This window comes from Clytia hemisphaerica, unplaced genomic scaffold (assembly GCF_902728285.1).
Source record: "Clytia hemisphaerica strain Z4C2 unplaced genomic scaffold, Clytia hemisphaerica genome assembly, whole genome shotgun sequence".
Lineage (NCBI taxonomy): Eukaryota > Metazoa > Cnidaria > Hydrozoa > Leptothecata > Clytiidae > Clytia > Clytia hemisphaerica.
The window spans coordinates 385,081-408,040 of record NW_027104380.1 but is presented as its reverse complement, the minus strand read 5'-3'; the positions used below and the strand labels follow the sequence as shown (position 1 = coordinate 408,040).

Sequence of the window (22,960 nt, the reverse complement as noted above, 5' to 3'; positions counted from 1 at the left end):
TTCATCGAGAGATGCGCGTACCCAGAATGAGGGACGTAGTTCGATCGGGTGATGTCCCCCGATCCGGGTAAAATGCCGTATTGGTGGAGTGATGAAATTTGGCATGTTTTCCCCCTAACATAAAATATCAAAACCTGGTCAAAAATTCGGACCCGACCTGTGTCGGATTCGATCAGGGGATCCACAGGGTGTGAACTTCAAATTAGAAACACCGGTCTGTAAAATGAATATTAAGTCAGTAAATTGAACGCGTTTCAAAATAAAAACAGACATTTTACTTTGTATGATAATTCAATGACTACTGTAAACAATTATAGAATAGCTTCACTCTAGCTACACGTTGGGATATTTTATTTTTGAAATTTCCATCAAGATTTAACCTGTAACCTGAAACCTGAACCTGAACCTCTAACCTGCGTTTCGAACTAGCCGCCAAAAAATAACAGTACGATAGCCTGATAATAGCAACTTTTTAGCGCTTAAATTTATCTGACTGTGTTTTTTGAACTAAACATCAACATATGTCAGGCAAAAAAGTACACCTAAATTTGTTTGAATCACAATTTTAAATAAAAAGCTTTAATTTGAAGTGTCGCATCATAGAATATACCGTGAAGTCGGGTAACTTGCATCAGTGGAGGGAAACTTGCATAGCCATCAAGTAACTGACCAATCAAAGCAGCAAAATTTCAAAACAAATTTAACATAGAAAACATTTGTGCATTCCAGAGGTAACTTACCCCAAGTTAATTATGAAATTCCCCAGCCTTTCAGGCTGCAAACTGTTTCTTTCAGTTTTTTCCCCAATCTTCCCTGATTTTTATCGGGTTTCTTAAAAATCCAGAATGAAAATTTCGGGTTTTTTTGGGTTGTAGAATAAGGGCGGCGATTACCTGGCGTCAATTTCCGCCCGTACTGCCATTATTTTCTCTTTCCTCATCCGACCGACCCCGCCCGCAAGCTCGTTTGTTCGAGCAGCCCTAGTCAGTCGTCTTATCTACAATTACAATCATGGTCGTAATTAATATTTGAGAAAAAAGGGAAATCCACCGGGAAGTTTTGAGACCACAATCGATTTGTAAGTGCTCTCTAAAGTAGGTTGGAAGGGTAGTAGAGTTTTAACTCTGAGTTTTAACATTAGACTTAAACTTGACCACCAGTACCCAGGGTAATACCTTCCAGATGTTGAAAATTTTCCCGAATACAATCATGGTCAATTTCCTCGTTTATCGAAACTTCGAGTTCGGGCGAGAAAGTCGATTTTGGGCCATCTCTCAAATCTCAAATTTGATCGGATATTTCAATTTGGCTCGGGTTTATATAGACCTCTCGGCTATATTCTGAGCCTTATTGGACTATTTTTGACTTTTTGATCTCCAGATTCTAAGGTCTTAAGTATTAATTCTAGCGTTAAAACTCTCACTTCCAACTCAACTTAGAGCACTTCCAAATCGTTTGTGCTTTTGAAAATTCGTGGGAATTTCCCTTTTTTTAAAATATTACAACCATGATTGTAATAAAGCCTTGAATACTGTACCATGAGTTGATTGAGGCAATTTATTCAGATTTTTCTTGGTTGACCCGACCCGAGAAGGAAAAGAAGGACTCTCTCGTCGGATTAACAGAAACGCTCTTGAGAATTAGTGGAACCTGGCCATATACAAATGTGGAGCGATCTGATTGTTTTATCAAAATATAATCATCATCAGCGCGTCAAAAGTATCATAATAGCGCTTCGTTATGCAAACGTTATGATTATAATTTCGTTTCTCTCATATTTGACCGAAATTCAATTCCCACAATACTTTTCGTCTCCAATTGAATAGTCGTGAAAGTTATCACTTTTTCTTGAGTAGTAGTGTAATTTGTGTGCAAACGTAGTTAGTGCAAATGGTGATGGGGAATTGAATTTCGGTCAAACGAAACAGAAAAATGTCAATTTTTAGATTCGCCGAGGTATGCTATTATAATTTTGGAGAAAATTAATACGTGTATGTGTTTGTACAGTTGAGCAAATCTATCTAGATAGAATTTTGATTTGCAAAAATATCATGAACTACATGTTTTTTATAAGCATTATAGATTAAACTTTTAAGCATATCTAGGCTTAGATATGGTAAAAAATTAAAAAGCATATCCTAAGCATTATCCTCAGCCTAAATTCTCCACTTTTGACTGTTCTTAGAATTTACGAATTTCTGAATTTCTCTAAGATTTTGTTCTAATACCTATATGCATTCTTCAAGCATTTCTCTCGATTTAAAGCATCTCCGAACCAACTTTTGGATTTTTAAATGCTCATAAAAAACTTGTAGCGTACATGAGAGGCTGACGGAACTCGCTAATAATGATGAGAGAATAGGAGGAGAGCTTATGCTCTTGTTGTACACCGAGAACACTGCAATCTTAGCCTAATATCACCTAAAGAATTTCTTTTTGAATAACCCTTTCAGTCCCACGCGACCGCACTGCGGTTCCTTTGGACCCGTCGTTTTTTCCCAGAGGACTGCAGAGCGGTCCCTGATTTATTTTTTAAATTGTGATGTTTTGGCGGGAAATAAAGAGATGTCTTTAAACAGCTTTCAAAGAAGATAGGATAGCGCGTCGTGTGCAAAAAACCGCATAAAAAAAGCTTGTTCGAGTAAAAAGTTTTGTTTACAAAAGTATTTACAAAAATTTTTGCAAGCAAAGTCTGTAAGGCCGAAAATGGGATTTTTTACAACTTCTATCAATCATTATGATTTTTCTATGAGAGCTAATCAAACAATTCTTTTTTCAGTTAGTAGATACTGTTGTGCTAAACATTTATCATAAGAATTATTGGGTTTTAATCATTTTTTCATAAAAAAAATTACCATTGAATGGCAAAAAATTGCTGTTTTAAAATTTTTTTGTGCCTTTCTCTGGTCACGTGACACGCTGATGACGTCATTTTGCAAATTTTTTTCTTTCAAAATTATCCTCATACTATAAGTGAAAAAAGGTGAAAACTTGAGAGGACTAGGTTTAGTGATTCCAGAGATATTGAAGAATGAGTGAATGCATTCAAAGACTCGTTTTACGGCTCTGGGAAAGTAGCTGTGAAAACTCTGGGACTGAAAGGGATAAGGCTGAATGCACATGTGCCCGGAATAATCCTACAATTGGTTATACTCAAAACAAATCATTTTGTGATGTAGAATCATCTGTGCAAATTGTAAATAGATTATGTGTAACTTGAAAAAGTAAACTTTTGGTTGATTTCTATTTGAAAGACATTGACATTCACAAAAACTCCCACATAAAAGTTACTTTTCTACTGGAAGAAGCTGGTATTGTAAAAAAACACTTCATAAAATATCAACATCAGTATACAGAAGAAGAAAATGCGTTTTTATCTTCTCACTTGTCTTGTTGTCATCACATTAGCACGTGGCAGTAATGGGCTGATCGACTCTTTATTAGGAAAGGTAAAAAATGCCAACGATAACCTGTTTTGAAATATCTGTTGGTTACGTATATTCGACTCTAGATATCTCGATCAAATTCTTTTTTTATTTGAGCTCTTCAGTCAGGTATATTCTCCCCTTTCTAATTTTTCACCCCCTGGACATAGTAGCAGTTTTAGCAGGATTTTCAATACCCCTGGATAATATACCTTCCAGCCCATTCTTGGAGCTTTCAGCGCTTGGGTTCGTGAATAGTTGACGAAAAAACACTTTTCTTCTTACCTTTTAGAAATGCACTGTGGATGCGGATTGCGAGGCGAACGAATGTTGTACACCCACATTGAGTATGGGTGACCGATGTCGTGGTCATATGACCGAAGGAACAATTTGCTCATCTTTCACTGAAGTAAGTTTATACATTGAATCCAAAGCAATTTTATATATCAAACTCAGTTCCACTGTTTCACCCAAAATTGTAGTTTGCCCAACTAAGCATCAACTTACTCACTCATCTAGGATGTTTTCGTAGCTTTTACCGGTATTATCAGCATTAGACGATCCTATCGTCTACGCACGAGGTCACTAAAAATGGAATAATTTAGGAAGGGGATGAATTTTGTGAAAAAGGAGTTTGGTCCGGTACGGAGTAAGCAGTGACGGCTCAGTTTGTTCCATATTCTACAACCGCTATTTTTCCCTATACTGTCCGAACGGCTCTAAACTCTTTGCATATATTTTCTCCGCTTTCACTATTCCTCTAACGGACGATAGCACTGTCTTAACCATTGCCAGCCTAAAAAAAGTATATAACTACACCCCTGGCTCACAGCCCCGATGGAACTTTTTTCTTCGTTTGGGTAAAGATTCCTATTGAAATCTTAATAGGGATAGAAGTTTTATTGCTCCAAAGTTAAAAAACCCAGTGGGAATGGTTTGGAGTGCAATCTTTAAACATGGAATTTCAAAAGGATGAAATCAAAGTCAATTTCCTAGTGGGGCTGAAACTCAAGGGTATTTTACCACCGTGGACGAAATTTTTGCCTAATTTTCCAGTGGGGCTGGGGTCCCAGTGGGTCTGTGACACAGGGGTGTATGATTGTGAGGTACCACTATATGTCTCTTGATTGAGGTCAATCTAACAATAATCTAACTAGACTAGAGAAGGGTACCTAGATTTACGGTGAAAATCCAACCTCTCAAATGACAGACAAATCAATTATTTTGATCATTTATTTTGCATAGGAATTGATCAAGCGGCTTCACCGAAGATGTCCTTGTGAGGCTGGCACCTCTTGTAAACGAACTGGTAGCATTCTGGGAATCTATAAGATCAACAGATGTGTCAAAGACGAAGCTTAAATCATGATTTTCAAATTTATATATAAAAAAATTATTATCATGGGAAATAACAAAGTTATCGAATTTATTTCCAGTTCCCGTCAAGAAAATCTCTTAAAATTCTCCCCACAATTCGAATCTCATTGTATTTCGAACAAATAAGATTCCCCATTCGAAATCGAATTAGAGAGAGTCAACTATAGTTTCATCCTTATTCTTTATTCTTTAATCCGTGTCTGCGGATAGATGTATTACGCCCAGAACTTCGGTTCTTTGAGCACTCTATAGACTTTGTTGAGGAGCAAGCTCTGCTTCTCTGTTCACCACAAGTGATTATGCGAAGCTCAACACTTAGTGTTTTGAGCACTCTGGTGATCAGCAGTCTATGCTCGCTTATCCGAGCCACACTGATGAGTCCTGGGAAGGACGAAACACGTGGATGCGGATAGATTTATTCTTTAATATCTTTTAATTCTTTGATACTTTGAATCACAGATCTCCAGAAACCAGAATATAATAGGATTGTAATAAAAAATTAATATTGATTAGCCTCGAGCTAAAGAAGTAAGAAGTCAAAGAAGTAAGTGTTTTTGGCATGGCACTTATGAGTTTTATTTTCAGGTTTCGATGCTACCTAGCAGACTGAAACATTTGTAAGGAGTCTCGACCAAAGTTTTAACATCTTAAAAATATGATTGTTTTTAATTTCATGCTCTTAAAGTCAAATTTTCCAATTCAAGATGAGATGGATAGACTCGAGGGGTAAAATCTGAGATAAATTTAGTCTAAGAGATAATAAAACCATTTTTCTCCGTGGAAATTTTAGTCACTTTGTCGAAATAAATGCTATAACCTTTTGTTGAACTTTACCACCACCCCTTAGATAATCTTGATTTTTTTAAACTTGAATTTGAAAATTCCTCACAGCAGAAGTAATTCCAGCAATTGTACAAGTTTTTTAAAACAACATCCAAAATTTAGAAGCCTTCGAATGTTCTTAACTATTTTTAGAGTTTAAAGTGTAATATGTTCTTCGAAAACTCAACCTCTGATACTCAGGGTAAGTCTTAGGTCTGCAACATAAAAAAATTAGATTTTCTGTCACTTGACTTTGAAACTTCCACAGGAGAAAAATTCCAGCAATTCTTTAATGGGCTAATTTCGCGGGAGTTAAACTTTGCAGATTTCGTGGATTTGGGTGTCAGTCCGAATCAAAATTTAGAAAGTCCTAATCTGCGAAATATTTTTAAACAAAACTCGTCAAATAAGCTACTTATAAATGTTTTCCTGGCATAAAAGAAGCGCTATTGACGCGTTTTTTGACAACCAGCGTATACGATATTTGGTAACAAAAGCAACAAAATTGTGGAAATATTATCCCCCAGTGCTCCCCACGAATTCTTAAAATTTTGCAGATGAGCTAAACTGCTAAATTTAACCACTGCGAAAATTTATCACATTTAAAGTATATTCCAATTGTTCTTACAGAAAAACTGTGAGCAGGGAGAAAGTTTGTTTTGATGTTAGAGGTTAGATGACATCATCTTTGGGAACAAACCGCATTTGTTTTCTTTGAATGCCAACTTGATTAACAAACATAAAACCAAAATAGAAAGAAATTTTACGATTTCCTGTCAACTACAACATGTGACTTTTACTTTTCTGTCAAAAGTATTGTTTTGATGATCTGGATTACCAAAATGATAATATTGAATCGGTGTTAAGAAACTTGTCCAGCTTATCTTTTTGAGCACGATGTTAAAGGTTTCCGCTTCAATTTGATAGTCACCCCTGTTTCAATTCTCCAATTCGCAAGAGTCTAGTTAAACTATAAATTCAATGACTGTCTATTCTCACACCCCCTTCTCACAGACCCGCTAGGAAACCTTCCCACTGGAAAAATTGTCCACAATAACCTCAAATTTTTGTACCCACTGAAAAATGTTTGAAAAAATTATGATATTCTTCCCATCCCACTGAATTTTCTGACTTGAAATCCCCAGCCATAAAAAATATGGAAATATCAATCCTCATCGAGCTTCAGTCTGTGATTTTCATCCCCGCTGGATGGAAAAATCCTACCGGGTATGTGGGAAGGGGGTGTTTTCTCCCATAGGTTTTTTTGTGAAAAGACCAAATACAGTGGACATAACATATCAAAGTGGTGTGTATGAAACTTCCGTATTGTGGAATCGACCAGTTTTTACTTTGGAATTTCGGTAATCGTTTAAAATCCTTTCAGTATATATTTTGTATTCTAAAATTGGCTCAATAGTCCTCGGTAATGTGGATATTTCATTAAATTTTTGATTTTGGCAAAATGGCTCAAAAGAAAGATTATTATCATTTCTACCCGGCAAGGGTTTATGAAGATTAGAATAAAAGATAAATTTTGTGTTTTAAAATGTACTGGTTATTAAAATATACTATAAGCTATCATATTTACATTCGTCATTAAAAATTCCCTGAAAAATATATATAAACTCTAATTTTGCAAAAAAACTATTTGGAGTAGAAAAAATTTAATACAAAAAATATTAACTAAACATCAAAGAATCTAAATTTCGGCTTTTCATCTTCCATGACATAATTTCTAAGTCTCAAAATGTCTGTTTTTCTCAAAACGAGGCTATGTTCATCATTTAAACTTTCCATGACGTCATCTTTCAGAATCTGTTTCAATAGAAACCCATCAATCGAATGTCTTTGAACAAATCGTTGGAAAGATATCATGTTGATATGTTGGAGATACTTGATGACGTCATTAACAGTCCAATCTTTCGCTAATTTGGAAAGCCATGTTGCATGATCGGTCGCGCTACCTTCCTTCCCTCGCCAGCCGTCTAAATAAGAAGTCAATTTGCGAGCTTCAAATTTAGTTAAGTTCATTTCAATAAAATCACGTTCTGATAGTGCTTGAAGTTTTTCTCCATCAATCTGATGTTCTTGGAACAAGCTCACATGGTGTTTCATGAGGTTGACTTTGAGCAAGTTCCCAACCTCTTCAACGCTTAATTGTGCTATATTTGACCTGCCCATAGGTGATGTTGCTCTCGTGAAATGTTCTGCGTATGAATAATCGTAAACCGTACTATAACGTTCATCAGGTTGTCCGGTAGGTGATGTTTTATCAGAATTGGTTTGTTTTCCGGACGATAGTTTATCTAACTCTTCGCATGAGATATAAGTGTAAATATGTTGATCGCAAGTCAAATCATACATTTGATGGTAATCGTCTTCATCGCAAGTTTTATCGTAAACAACTTCCGATTCCAGATCCTCATCGCTAGCGTCTTCATCATCGTCACAACTATTCTGATGATAATTATACGCCAAATTATCAGTATGTCGTAATGTTTGCGCGTCATTGCCCACGGAGACTTTTGGTGAGTTACCGTCAAACGGAATAATAACGTAACCTCCGTCATCAAATTCGACAACAAGCTCCCGTGTCTTACGTTTCTTTACGTTATCTTCCGTCATTTGTCCATCAAATAACGACTCGTTGACGTAATTCTGTTTTGTTTCATCGTCAAAAATCGAATCACTTTTCCCATCCACGCTTTGCAAATAACGACTTGCAGTGTCAGCATTTTTTCTCTGCTGATTGTTCCTAAGATAAGTTTTGATGACACGTTTTTGGATGGATTTTCTGTTAATTGGTTTCTTAGTCAACAAACGTGTATAAACTCCCTCCTCCTTAAATTGATCAAGCTCTAGAAATATTTCCTCAAGTAATCGAATGATACCGACTTCGTTATAAGTTTTAAAACAATAACCATTTGCATCTCTTTTGCTGTTTCCTTCAAAACACCTGATCATAAGGTCTATCTCTTCCTTTTCTAAGCGGTCGATTGGTCTCCTCCCGGTAAGAACTTTGGCATACAAGTCTCTGTTGACAGGAAAGGAATGAATTTGTAACGAGCCGCGAAATTTCTTCGAAATGTATAAAACAGTGTGTTCCATTTTACTCTTGACGAAATAACGTCCTGTGAAATTTGACAAGTCACCCATTGAATCACTATTTGTGTGTGGAATATTTATAAAAAATGGAAAGTTAGCTGACTTTAATAATTCTGAAAGTTCGATCGTTTGTGTCGTTGTAGGCGCGTCACATTTACGGAAATCTCCTTCAGCTTCTAGTGACAGGTAATACTTTCTCAATGAAGGGTACGCGAAGACTGTGACGCCACGTATGTTACGGTCTCTTTTAAACGATGATAACAAGCCTGCAGGCGCGAACGAAAATATCTGTCCTGCATGAAAAGTACTTTTGTCATTGACGAACGGCTTAGTTGATGTAAACCATAATATATTTTGATCACGCTTTTTACAGCGCACCTCACCTAATGTTCGATACAAAGCTGTATTATCAATAGATAAAAAGTTTACCACAACTGATTGGCTTTCTCTACTGATTGGGATGTTAAGTTCTCTACCACTAGTAGCCGTCACACATTGTAAAGTAGTTGAATACCGGCATGTCTGTATAGTAGAAATCCCGTTATATCTTTGTTGCGTTTCAGTATTATTGTTGTTCCTTTTACCGAAATTCTTGATATTAACTGTCAATGGAAGCTCATGTTTATCCAGTAAATGTTCCATCAAAACATAGTCACCTCGCCTCGGCACAGCCTCTTTACCCTCGCCATTGACACTGTTCGATAGAGCCAAGGCTAGTTTACTTTTGAACTGAGTAGTAGAAATACTACTCCTCTCACCTGCTCCTCTCGAAACGGTCATCTTCTGTGATTTGATCCTCCGTATCATATCTTACACTACATTTATATCCTAAATCCTTCCTTTTGTTTTTCTCAAGATTCGATTATTTGGATGCAACCACAACTATCCTCAGTGAATATGATACCCTTATGATTGTTATCGAAACAAAAAAATCACCTTTTTACATATAACCCATAATGCACTATGATTGAACTTGTTGCGGTTGTTTATAGAATGTCTCTTATTAAAAAAGTGTGTTTTCTTAAAAACACCAAGCTTTTTTCGATACTTCAACAAAATTATTCTTGGCACGCGCTCTTCGACAAGCACGTCAAATCAACGTAACGGAACCTTCAAATTGGCTTGACATCACATTTAAAATATCTCAATCTAGTAGTATTCCCTCTCTATTCTTTCTATTTGATCTATTGTTTCTATTAGAATAGATTCATTATCAGACATTATATAGTATTTGCTTGTAAGAAAAACGTGCTTAGCAAACTTAAGACATACTTAGAGATTATTAAAAGTGAGACTTCACAGAACGTGCTTCGGATTGACACAAGAAAAGAGATTAAAACAAAAATTACTTCAAGGACTTAAAAAGGCCAAAAAGTCTCAACAAAGTTGCAATCAAATATTGAAATTAGACCCCATCCAAACACCAGATTTCTTATAGTCAGGCATTAAAATTATCGACTTAAGAAATACATGATCGCTTTTTTATTTGCTTATATAAAAAGCAAATCGGATTTATTAAACCGATATCAACTCATCCATCTTTACAAAGACCCCGATAATTGACTATCAAACAAAAACAAAGCTAATTCTATTTTTGATGGACAATGGAACCCCGGACATGGGTCATATTTTGTCACCCCTATTTTTATGCTGATGTCATCATTAATAGTGTGAATGAAACTCATTGCAATGTGAACCCTTTCTCTATTTAACAAACAACGAAAGACATGTCAATGAATCAATGCTTTTAAAAGCAAAAGCTGAATCCATTAATGAATTGATATGTTGGTCTTTATAAGCACTGATTAGAATCTAAAATATCATTTTATCTTGCCAGACAATCCTGAAAGAGTAAACGGTTAAAATAAACCAACGAAATCAATGTAATGTATCCCAAAGCATATCAATTCCGTCAAAGTAATTCAGACAGTAAGCCACAGTTAAACCGTTAAATTCAATATCAGACATATGGTTCTACTAGTCCATGTTTTTGAATTATGTTCTTATATGTTTTTTCAAACACCATTTATCGATGCAAAATAGGCAACCGTCTTCGTGCATAAAAGCTCGTGCTGATTATTGCGTGCCCTTGTCAAGTTCTCGGTCAAAAGAGTTTTATTTACATCCATTTTTATTGTTGCTTTCGTATTATGAAGATCCTCTGCCAAAAACATGAAATTTTCTTTCTATCAGCTCTCTCGGTTGCCACAAATCTTCAAAACAACGTCCTTGACGTCCATAAGGTCTGGATTTCTTAAATACACTCCTGTCTCACAGCACCGGTAGAACTTCTTCCCAAAGTGTGGATGAAATACAAATGGGTATAGAGATTTTATTGTTCCCAGGTCGAAAGATCCAGCGGGGATTGTTTTTGAGTACAGTTTTTTCCATTGAATTTTAAATAGGAATAAAATCAAAGTCAATTTCCTAGTGAAATTGAAATGGTAGGGTATTTTTCCCATTCAGGACGATAATTTTGGAAACATTTTCCAGTGAGGCGAGGGTCTTATGGGTCTGTGACACAAGGGTGCTCCGGTGATTTATTTCATAAATCAGTTATCTATATATTAATACGCTTAAACGTGTGTGTTTACAACGTTTTGTAAAAAGTTTTCGAAAATCTAACAAAGCTCTACAAAGCCTCCTATTCATGGCGTTGAACCATCATCTTTTTGCACCTTTAGCAGATTTCCTACCACTTGACTAACTTTGAGACCCCAAGGTACTATTTTCTATTCACCAAGTTTGGAGCTTGATGGGTTAAAATCAACCTTCTTCCCAAATTTTTTTGTTGTCATTTGAAAGAATTCTTATTCAGATGCTCTTTAAAACTTTCTGTTTACTATAGCGGCTCCCTATCACTTTCAAAGTCTTTCAAAGTCTTTCAAAGTCACCCTCGAATGTCCAACCACGATGGCTAGCCACGATGGCAACGAAGATCTAAAATATACTTTTGCTAAGCCATTTATTTAATTGTGGTTAAAAATTGCAATGCAATGTTATCTTTTTTCTCCTTTATTTCCTAAAATCAAAATCAAATCATCAATCAGTGGCTATCTTTCTTCCGTTAGAATTTTTTAGATGTGTAGTGATTCACTGGATTTGGACACGCAGCGTTCGACGCTGCGCTTACGGCTAGTATAAATATATTACGTAACTGTTCTAAGCAGTGAAAGTATTACAGTTATAAATACATCGCAGAACATCACTTTTTAAGTTTTATACAATATGCACCTATAAAGGGTTTAAACATCGATGGTTTAAGATATCATCAATTTCACCATTAGGATTTTGAAATTCATTAAAACTTTATTAAGAAATGTTCAAGATTTATTTTGTAATGTGGATGGCATCAATCACTACACAGAGTTATAGCTTTTTGATAGACTAGATTGATGGCGCTGATGTAATGCCGGTGTAATTTGGCAGGCTTCATATTTTGGCTTTGCTTGATACAACGGCAAATACATCCCACTAGATCCACTCCCTTTTCGGAAAAAAAACAAACAGAAGACCATGTCCAATAGACCTTTTTTAAAGATTTTGGAGGTTTTTTCATGTTCATATTATGGTTTCATAAATGTTGATGAATTTCAGCATATATTTTATTGTTTTGTTGTTTTCTTATAATTTTTGAAAACGAAAGTGAAAAAATTCAAGATGGCGAAATCCTCTAGCGCCATCAAAATCATCAGAAAGCAAAGTTCATTCAAAAGTTGACTCTAGTCTAAGTTATACGTGACACTGCACGGGGTTGCAAAGTATGGATCATGTTATAAAAATTTAATCAAAATAGTTTAATCGATGTACAGTAATCGCTGATTCATCACTCTTAAGATCTAAAAGTTTTGAAATCCATAAGATTAATTTTGAATGGGACATATGTGTTCACCCTATTTCATTATCGGGCTAGTGTATTGTTATTCTGATTGGGTTTGAAATAAACCGGAAATTTAATCCAATTGACAATTATGTATTACACGAATTGAAATCGTAGATTTATTAAGCCGCTGTTCCTCAATATAGCTCGGAAGGGTACTCTTAGGTGCCAAATAACACAGGAAAAAATTTTCGATTTCCAAGGTTGGAAATTTCAAGTTTTCTTAGTTGGAAAAAAGATAAAATCCAATGGAAAATCCAACCTGAAAATGTGGGACATTCTCCAAGGTTGAAAATTTTGCATTTTCCATGGCTTGGAATTTTCGTAAATCCAGGTTGAAAAAAGCCAAAATCCAAATTTAACAAGGTTGGAATTTTCGTAAATCCAGGTTGAAAAAAGCTAAATTCCAAATTTAACAAGGTTGGAATTTTTTAAAATTCAGTTGGAAAAAAAGCCAAAATTCAAGCTTAAACAAGGTTGGAATTTTCGAAAATCGGGGTTGAAAAAGCCAAAATCCAAATTTAACAAGGTTGGAATTTTTTTAAATTCAGGTTGAAAAAAGCCAAAATACAAATTAAACAAGGTTGGAATTTTTTAAAATTCAGTTGGAAAAAAGCCAAAATCCAAAAAGTGATGGCAGAGATGTGGAAAAGAGATCTTAAACAAGGTTTTTGTTTTTGTGAACAGTCACTCGCTAGCCTAGGCTCGATGGCTCCCGGTCAATCTCTCGTTATTGTTCGCACAGATACGTGGTTGATCTTAGATCACTCACACAGCTCAGCAGGGCGCTATTTGAAACTATGACACAAGTACCCTATGTGCTTCACTGTGCGAACTCACTGCGATTGACCGAGGCTGCTCCGAAGAGACGCCTCACCTGACGGAAACTTACAGCTTGACTGCTCACATTATAACCTAATATCTAGGTTAGCTATATATCAAAACAGTTTTGAGCGAAAAATCGCTTGTGGTTTTCCCAAGGACATGCGCAGAAAATGGTTAGAAAAACGTAATTTCCACATGGATTTTTAACGTTTTCCAAACTGTTTGGAGAAACACAAATTTCCAACCCAAAAAGTCTAGTTTTCCAATCGAAAGAGTTTCAATTTCACAAAAATGTAATTTCCACATGGATTTTTAACGTTTTTCAAACTGTTTGGAGAAACACAAATTTCCAACCCAAAAAGTCTAGTTTTCCAATCGAAAGAGTTTCAATTTCACAAAAATGTAATTTCCACATGGATTTTTAACGTTTTCCAAACTGTTTGGAGAAACACAAATTTTTCCAACCCAAAAAGTCTAGTTTTCCAAGAAAGGGTCTCAATCTTAGAAAAATGTAATTTCCACATGGATTTTTAACGATTTCCAAACTGTTTGGGAGAAACACAAATTTCCGACCCAAAAAGTCTAGTTTTTCAACTTGAGGTATCAAATTTACTAAAATATGTATTTTCACATCGATTTTTGACCTTTTTTTCAATTCCCAAACTGTTTGGAAAATAAAAATTTCCCACCCAAAAAGTCATATTTTCCAACCAGCCTTGGAAAATTGTCATTTCTACATGTTTTTTTTTCACTTGATTTTTCAAGGGCATTGGTTTATTCTACAAAACCTATGGGTAATTTACGTTTTCCAAATCAGCTTAAGGTAATCGCTCAAATTTCCAACCTTCAATTATAAAACCAAAATTTCCAACCCAAAAATATTGAATTTCCAACCTTGGAAATCAAAATTTTTTTCCTGTGTAAACGGGGAGGTTCGAATAAACGGGGGGGGGGGGTTGGAAAAAATTTTCAAATCAAATAAACGGGGGGACCTAATTACCGGGGGGGTTGGAAAATGGACTTTTAAAACCCCTAAAAAGGGTCAAAATAGACTAAATTTAGGCTTTTTAGAGTAAAACAAGAAACCTTCCTTTTCGGAGTTGGGAATTTTTTCAAAAATAAACAAACGGGGGGGTCCTAATAACGTCCGGGGGGTTGGAAAAAAATCGAAAAATTAACAAGCGAGGGGGGGCCGTTTATTTGGCACCTAAGAGTACTGAGTTAGCAAGGTAATGCCCGATTATTAAATCAAAAAATGCTTAGCCCAGATTACAGAAATCACGATTAATCAATAAAGTCATAGCGTGTTCTCAATCTGAAAAGTTATGGTTAAAGCTCATCTGTGCAGTTTAGGAAAACAATAGAATTTCTTCATGAGTTCATGCAAAGATTTATTATATACTGGATAGACTACTCACTCGGGGGTACCTAAGGCACTCCCCAATGGTCGCATGAGGTTCCGCCCCTTAACGTAAATGTTTTTTAGGTCTTTTCGAAGCATTTTGATATAGAAAATAGGATGGGGCATGGTCAGATGGTCCCACTTGCTGAAAAATTGAAAACTTTTGAGAAAAACCTAATTTTTTAGCCAATTTTCATGATTTTGATGACGTCACAGAAATAAGAATTTGAATAACTTCTAGTAGGTGAAAGCCTTTGACTTCAAATTTTCACCAAATGTGTAAATCAATAAAAGGAAGCGATTCAAGAAAAAAAATTATAATTTTTTGCTGACGTCAGCATATTTCAGCAAAAACGGTTTTTGCGAATTTTGCTGACGTCAGCAAAAATTGAAAACTTTTTTTTCGTAGATTGCTTCCTTTCGTCGATTTACACCATTGGTAAAAATTTGAAATCAAAAGCTTTCTCCAACTTAAGGGGTAGTCATATGAGAAATTTGAAATGTCATTTTTTAAACTTTTTGTTATATCTTGTGAAGTAGTAAATATTTTTCAATGAAACTTTCCACAATTGTAGCACAACTATAAAGGATATGAAAAATTAAAAAAAAATTCTAAAAATAGCAAAGACGGGGGTAATATCGTCTAGGGGGTAAAAGCTATAAAAATATTGTGTCAACCTTTTAAGAAAAGCTAAGAAAGCTATTCAAAAAATTTTTTCTGGTGAAGGTTAGTATTATGAAAGTCTCCAGAATGAGTGGAAAAATTTTTCAAAATTTTCAGCCAGGGGGTCTGGAACCTAAAAATTTGTACTTTTTCAGTTTTTAAAAGCCAAAAAATGATTTTTTTGAAAAACTGCTTCATTCATCCTGAGGCTTACCATAATGGAAAACTACCCTGAAAATTTCAAGTCAATAGCTTTTCTCATTCCTGAGAAAAGGCTGACAAGGTGCGCGAAAACCCCCTAAAACGTGTTTTGAGAAAACGGCGCAGAAAGTTGAAAATAGAGGTTTTTCTCAATTTTTCTGCGATACATAGACCGTTTTACAAAATTTTTGCTGTGGTTGACCAAAATGGATTGACACATAACTTTTAATGTTGAAAAGGTACTGGAAATACTAAATTAGTCCAAGTTTTTTGAAAAAAATGGCCTTCCACGTGCTCCGGGAATCTCCAGGTATTTTGCGTCAACTCTGCGTACAACGCGTAAACATGGCTTTAAGTCAATAAAAGTGCATTTTCTCATCAAAAAACATATTACCAACAAAATATATCATCCTTGTGCTCTCTCCAATCTGTTTATATCATTTACAGTTGAATTTCAGTGTTGATCTTAGGGAAACGTGTCTTCAGGTTGAACGTCAATCATGCATAGTTTTACTTAATTTTCCAGGATCGCCTCTGGCGCCATGACTGCCATGACTCATGAAAGACTAGATTTCCACTGGATTTAAGAATCATAATGGATACATCATTGAATGTGTTTGGTTCCTTGCTTCAAACTTTATTCAAAGTCTATAATCCATCACTTTGAAAAGTTTTTTTCGGTGTACAAGTTTTACTGTTCGAAAACATCAGTTCGCAGAATCAAATTGTTGCTTTCACTCAAATTAAAGGCTTCCAAAGCTTTCCCAGATGTGAGAAATGAAATAAAACATTCAATAATATCATAATTCAATCCAAAACAATACATAAGCTCAGTTTCCATGTCAAAAACACAGCTGACTGCCCCCAAAATGTGAATGTTTTTGCAAATACCACTTCTTCGGTTACCATCTTTAATTACGTCATATTAAGAAATCCCGGGGAAAAAAGGCGGTATTGACTTAGACGCCCAAAAAGGGCGTAAAAAGAGCTTTCATTTGGTACGTCATGATGCTATGTTTAGAGCAGCCATACGGAAATGAGGCCCTAGCAACTGATGCGATTTCCCGTTGCTAAGGAGAAAATTGTATACCAGGGCTCATAAGAAACCCAATATATCGGCAGATATTTATGCTACGGCCTTGAAATTTTCAGGGTATGTTCAGGAAGGATAAAGGATCCTAAAAAGCCCTAAATCCCGAAATTGATGAATTTTTCACCAATTTTCAAAATCTCATATGACTACCCCCTTAAAGTTATTCAAGATTTTCTTTTTATGACGTCAACAAAATGGGGCAAAAATGAGGTTTTCTCGAAATTTTTCAAATATGGAGTAAGTGGGACCATCTGACCATGCCCCATCTCATTTTCTATATCAAAATGCTTCGAAAAAACCTAAAAACCATTTACGTTAAGGGGCGGAACCTCGTGCGAACATTGGGGAGTGCCTTAGGTACCCCGAGATAAAACGATGGAGAGCGATCATTGTATTTTCATTGTTTCAGAAAACAATCGATGTTCTAGCTTTGTCCGCAAAGGACAACTGTCATGGCGGCTCGAAGATGTCTGATTTTTAAAAATGTTTATCAGTCTTATTTTAAAAAAGTTCTCTAGCTCTTTCATTTTGTACATTTGCAGAAAAAAAGTTTGAAAGTAAGGCTAGAATACCAAGCCGGATACATTTGTGAAATCTGGTGTGAGAGAATCATCATTAGACAAGAAATTCAGACAAAATGCTTATAGTGACACAAAATTTTCAATTGAAAATATCTTTCCAAGACTGTCCCCAGAAGAGCTGAAATTAACATACATAAGACTTGAATGTCTTGGCTCCACTGTGGTATGAAAATCCTTTGGAGGCAAGCGGTGGCAAGGTGGTTTTTTTGAGGTTGAAGTTTGAAAATTTCCGGTGTCAACATTCAATTTCTTATACACAACACATCTTTTGCATCTTTCTCACAGCTTGAAACGTCATAACGACTTATAATTAGTAGTTAAGTGGAAGAATCTGACTCTCACAGGAAAGTTTTAAGTCTCTTTTGGGAATTGGATGAGTGATTTTCAATAAGAAATGCAATAAAAATGCTTCGAAAAATCATTTAATGAGGGAAGGAGAGTGAACAATAATATCATTACTGCGGACATAGCTAGTACACGAGAAATCGGCAAAAAATCTGCTACTTGTACAGGGTGTCCCTAATTAAAGTATCGAGTTTGAACATGCGATTGAGTAGAAAGTTTTATGTGCGTGTTCACAAAATTGTATTTTAAGCTCTCCCTCTTTTTTCTTTGTCATTACGATTAATTTATACGTTGTAACTACCTTTTGTAATAAGCCTGTGTGATGGAGAACGTTCTTATATTTTAGCGATAACACACACGAACTTTTCTACTCAATCGTATGTTCAAACTCGATACTTTAATTAGGGACACCCTGTATATCCGGTGTATAATAAATCCTTGGTTCATGAACATTCTGAATCAGCATTGGTGAACATTTGAGCACTATAAATACTATTAATATCGCAGACCGTGGAATATGGAAAATCGTGGCCACACTAATGTATTGAATTTTTTATCTCAAAAGGTTTTGCGTGATTGACCATGGTGAAATGCCTTGGTTACTACTGAAAACAAAAATTACCGTATAGATATTGGAATATTGACTTACGGGACAATTCATGACGACGACAAACAAAAAGTCGTTGAAAATACTGTTACAGTCTACCTGTTTAGTAGTAAGCTCTAATTTAGACGACAGACTTTCTGTCCTGCCAATTTTATCTGATTGTTAGAGTAGGCAAAAAAGTGGGCACGAAGTGGGTAGTTGAAATCTTTGCTTGAAAAAGATTGAAAGATGACATTGTGTTGACGTCAAAAGAGGGCAATGCTTAGACTTTAGATAGCCCACCTTATGCCCACTCTAATTCGCGATTGGAATAGGCAGGGCGAAAAGTGGGACATCTAAACCAGAGCCAAGAGCCGATGGGAATCTGTATTGAAAGATATTGAAACGTAAAACACATTTTCTTTCAACGAAATCTCGATCTTTACAGATATTATAAGTTATGATCATGTACTGAAAAGATAAATGCCAATGAAATACTTACCATCATAAAGCCAATAAGTTGTTTACTTTCGGAAATATCTAAGCCTTGGATTAATATTTTTTCTTATGAAATACCAGTAAAATTTGCGTAATATAAAACTGTCTTGACAAGTTTTTGTTACCATATTCTTTCTGGGCTTAGTTTTAAAACTCCTTGACAAATCAGGGAATTCTTGATATCCTTTTAACACCCCTGTATCACAGCCCCACGGTGGAACCTTTTCCTCAGTGGGAATAAAAACTTTATTACGAAATTCTTTTGTATCAAGGTTAAAAAATCCAGTGGGATGGTTTTAGTGTGCAATTTTTAAACATTGAATTTCAAATGGGAATGAAATCGAAGTCAATTTCCCAGTGGGACTGAAATTTTAGGATATTTAATCACTGGGAACGAAATTTTTGCCAAATTTTTCAGTGGGGCTGGGGTCCTTTTAAGCAAACTGTGTCTAGTAAATGATATAATGGTGAGTTTTAGAATCTCTTTTTAAAAATAGGAAGTTTGTTGAACATACTTGACAGATATCTATATTGAGCTTATGTAGATAATGTAAAGACAACCCATAATCATTTAGCAAATTGCATGTTTGGTCTTGCTTTCTTTGATTACGATTCTAACTTTGGCACTAAAATTGGACATTTGAATACTTTTGAAAAAACATTTCCTGGGTATGACTTTCATCTTACTATAATAAATTATTTTTGTTAACTTCGGATATTTTTATAATGAGAGGAATAAAGAGTCAAATAGCCAGAAATGATGGTTGCATGAGGAACAAATTTAGTTCTTATTCAGAAACTTTCAAATTATCAATCAGGAAATCCAGGAATCAAGCAAAAATTAGTCATCTCTTGCATTACCTAATGATCACAATGCAAGCTACGTCATATGACGTCACATACAAATCAAAATAGAATATTTGGTAATTACTCTTTGAAAATTAATTTGAACTAATGAGGTCACGGTAATTGATTCATTTGCTTTGTAACCTTGTAATGTTGTTTTGACATTATTAAGGGTTTTTTTTGGGGAATTCCAATCACCCAAAGTTATGTTTTGCTGATGTGTTCGCTTGGCCAAAAAAATTGGTATTTAGTTTCCATGGCCCCAGAAAATTTACACGGTTTAGCGTTCGATGCCTCGATAAAAACAAAAAATAATGTCCGCTGAGTAAACCACTGGGTGACTAGTACATTGGAAATCCTAAAAGAACCCTGCAGTAATTAGAAAATCTGACTTTTCTTGGTGAAAATTTCATAAAACATGACTTTTTGAGATTTAGGAGGTTCTTAAAAAACGTCATTTCACCAAATGTTTCTCCAAAAAAGTCTTAAACGTTCATTTCCGTCGGGACATACAACACCCAAATGATAAATTTTCCTTCTTTCGAGAGGGTGAATTGCAACATAATGTCTTGTTTCGTTTCCTTTTGCACAAAGTGCTTTGTGAAGAGCTGCTGCCAGCTCTCTCTCAATCTAAAGTCATGGGGTTTTTAAGAATGACTAATTTTTTATCTAAAATTTTCAAAACATCGCTTTGAAAGCCAAAAAGTTTGTAGATACTAATCAAAGAAAAACATGTTTTTGTTGACACACTTATCTTTATTCTTTGTAACTCTAATCTATTGCTATTGGTTGGAAAAAGCCAAAATTAGATTAAGTTGGTGTTATGTTTAATGGACTTTGTCATGTTCCATTTTTGTTTACCTTTGTACGTTAACCACGAACTATGATTAAAATAACCTAAAAACATAGCATTTTATATATTTTTAACAATAAGTTTCCAAAAATATTCCGATTGGCTATTCATGGGACTTAAATCAAGCTGACAGATTTAACCTTTGTACCAGCCTTGAAAACTCAAACTAACTAAGATTTTAAAAACATCTTTCAACTTTCAAAAAGTCGGTACATAATCCTCACTGCATGAAAAACTGGGATTTCTAATATGTGAAAAACCCAGCAAAAAGCATGAAATATGTGTGAATGTGAACTTTCGGCACATTTGCTTTTTGAAAATGTGAACTTTCCGCAATAAAAAGTGACGAAAATATCAATATTACTCAAATTGACGCATAAGTAAATATCGTCTTTTCTAAAAACAGGAAAAGATGATATTCATTCCAAGAAAATGTCAGAAAATACCATTCCTCTCGACAGAATACAGAAATCCCAGTTTTTCAAACAGTGTCTGTGGCGTCCAGCCGCCGTTCCAGGTGCAAATAATGATGATTTATGGAGTGAAAAAGCACATAGGTTAGGGAACGGTTCTCCCAGTAATACTTCGTCGTACTTATTTTATGTCCACTCTGTCCACTCCAACTCAGCCGTCTGAATTTCCTAATAAGTTTTAGTTCCAGAGATGCAATATATTTCCGATTTTAAAAATATTATTGGCCGGCACCTACCTGTCATTCAGGAAACTGGATGCTATCATAGGTTGTACTGCATGCTAACACAACCTGATAGTGATAACAGATTACGTATTCCCTATCCTAGTACGCTGGAAGCTGTAAAGACACGAGTGAAAAATAGTTTCAGCGGATTTTTAGAGCTTCAGTGGTGTCGCGTTAGAAAAACTCAACATCTGTTATCAGGTTATTGATGGTAAAAACGATCAAAATGTCGAAAATTCGATCAAATACGCACTGTATAGTGTATACACCTTTTCGACAGTAGCTGCCAATTGTCGTGCGGCTATTCTTTTGTCCGTTTTACCACCCTAAAACCGTCCCAGTCTTCTTTTCGCACCTAAAGCTAAAGACAATAGAAAAAAGTAAAAGTAAAAAAAAAAGGATTGGATCGAGTTTAAGGTGGCAAATGAAATAATAAAAAGGCGTATTTGCACGAAGTAGTGCATATGATTCACGAATGATTGATCCAAACAAAAATACGAAAACAAAATATCCATAAAGAGATTCCAACTGACTTTGTTATTATTTTGATATACCGACTTCTATTTTTAGTATAGCGACATTATTTGGTGTGATAAACGCGGTAAATTCAGCTAGCCTATTTAAGGGCTCTGACCATAGTCGAAAAATTTATTTAAGTATTTGAACGTAAAAGCTATGTTTTAGGTTCTTTAACACTTTTAACAAAGAATTGTCTTTATAAATAGCATTTTAATCAAACCCCTTAAGAGTACTCTTGGGTACCTAATAGCCGTCCCCCCCGCTAATTAATTTTTCGAAAATTTTCCACCCAGGACATTCTTTTTCCAACCCCCCCCCCGCTTATTAATTTTTGGGAAAATGTTTTTGAAATTTCCCTTTTTTGTCTTAATTCTGCTGTATTAGCCGCCTTTTCAAACATTTTCCACCCAGGACATTTTCATTCCAACCCCCCCCCGCTTATTAAATTTTGAGATTTTTTCCAATCCCCCTGCTTATTCCAACCCCCCCGGCTATTAGGTACCCGAGAGTAATCAAGAACTTAATTGCAAAACGACGTTATGAACTTTAAAAAGACGTTAATAATATGTTGCATCACCTACTTTTATAAAAAGTGCTAAGTATTAATGGGTAATTAACCTTTTTGTTTCGAACTTTTTTCAAACTGTCCGCAAGAATTGGACTATTTTAAATTTTGTGGAAAATCTTTCTAAAAAGATGTGTCCAAAGTTTTGACTGTTTTTTTAAGCAAAATCCAGATGAAAAATTGATAAAAAACCACTATTTTGAAGATTTCGAGACAAAGAAGCATGTTCGGTAAAAGATACACCATCTACTGCGAAAAAATTTTCAAAATGTTTTTTCTTCGCTGAAACTAAGCTCTTCAAAGTTGAAATACTCTTCCTCGCAAAAGTCATCAGTTTCTTCTTCATCAAATTTTTTCAATGCAATTTTTGAATTTTCAGATTCAGGAATAGTTTGTCTAAAAAGTATAACATGCCATAGTTTTGTTGGTTACATCAGTCAGAAAACACATTTTAAACACGGAAATTATGAAAATTCACTATGGTCAGAGCCCAAGTAATTCGTGAATTTGTTACATGCCTTTTTCTATTTCTTTGAGAAAGGGCGTTGAAAAATCAATTGACTTGGGAATTCATGAACTCTTTTCCCTTGTTGTTTCCTTTGTAAAACTTAAAAAGATCTCAATTTGCAAAAGAGTGGGTACAAAAAAAGTTGATTACTGCAGTGACGTAAAGAAA

At 35.2% G+C, this 22,960-nt stretch overlaps 1 protein-coding gene across 2 annotated transcripts; it reads left to right on the top strand.

Annotated features, from left to right (window-relative positions):
• The first annotated feature begins 1,852 nt into the window (after positions 1–1,852).
• LOC136819162 (uncharacterized) lies at positions 1,853–4,854 on the top strand. Of its 2 annotated transcripts, none has more exons than XM_067075373.1 (3): positions 1,853–1,956; positions 3,718–3,834; positions 4,671–4,854. In XM_067075373.1, exons 1-3 carry the CDS (start codon positions 1,933–1,935, stop codon positions 4,785–4,787), a joined length of 258 nt encoding a protein of 85 aa, XP_066931474.1. In that variant the 5' UTR covers positions 1,853–1,932; the 3' UTR covers positions 4,788–4,854. The 2 variants fall into 2 exon arrangements, with proteins under 2 accessions (XP_066931474.1, XP_066931472.1); XM_067075371.1 differs by lacking the exon at positions 1,853–1,956 and adding an exon at positions 3,259–3,449.
• The last annotated feature ends 18,106 nt before the right edge of the window (positions 4,855–22,960 follow it).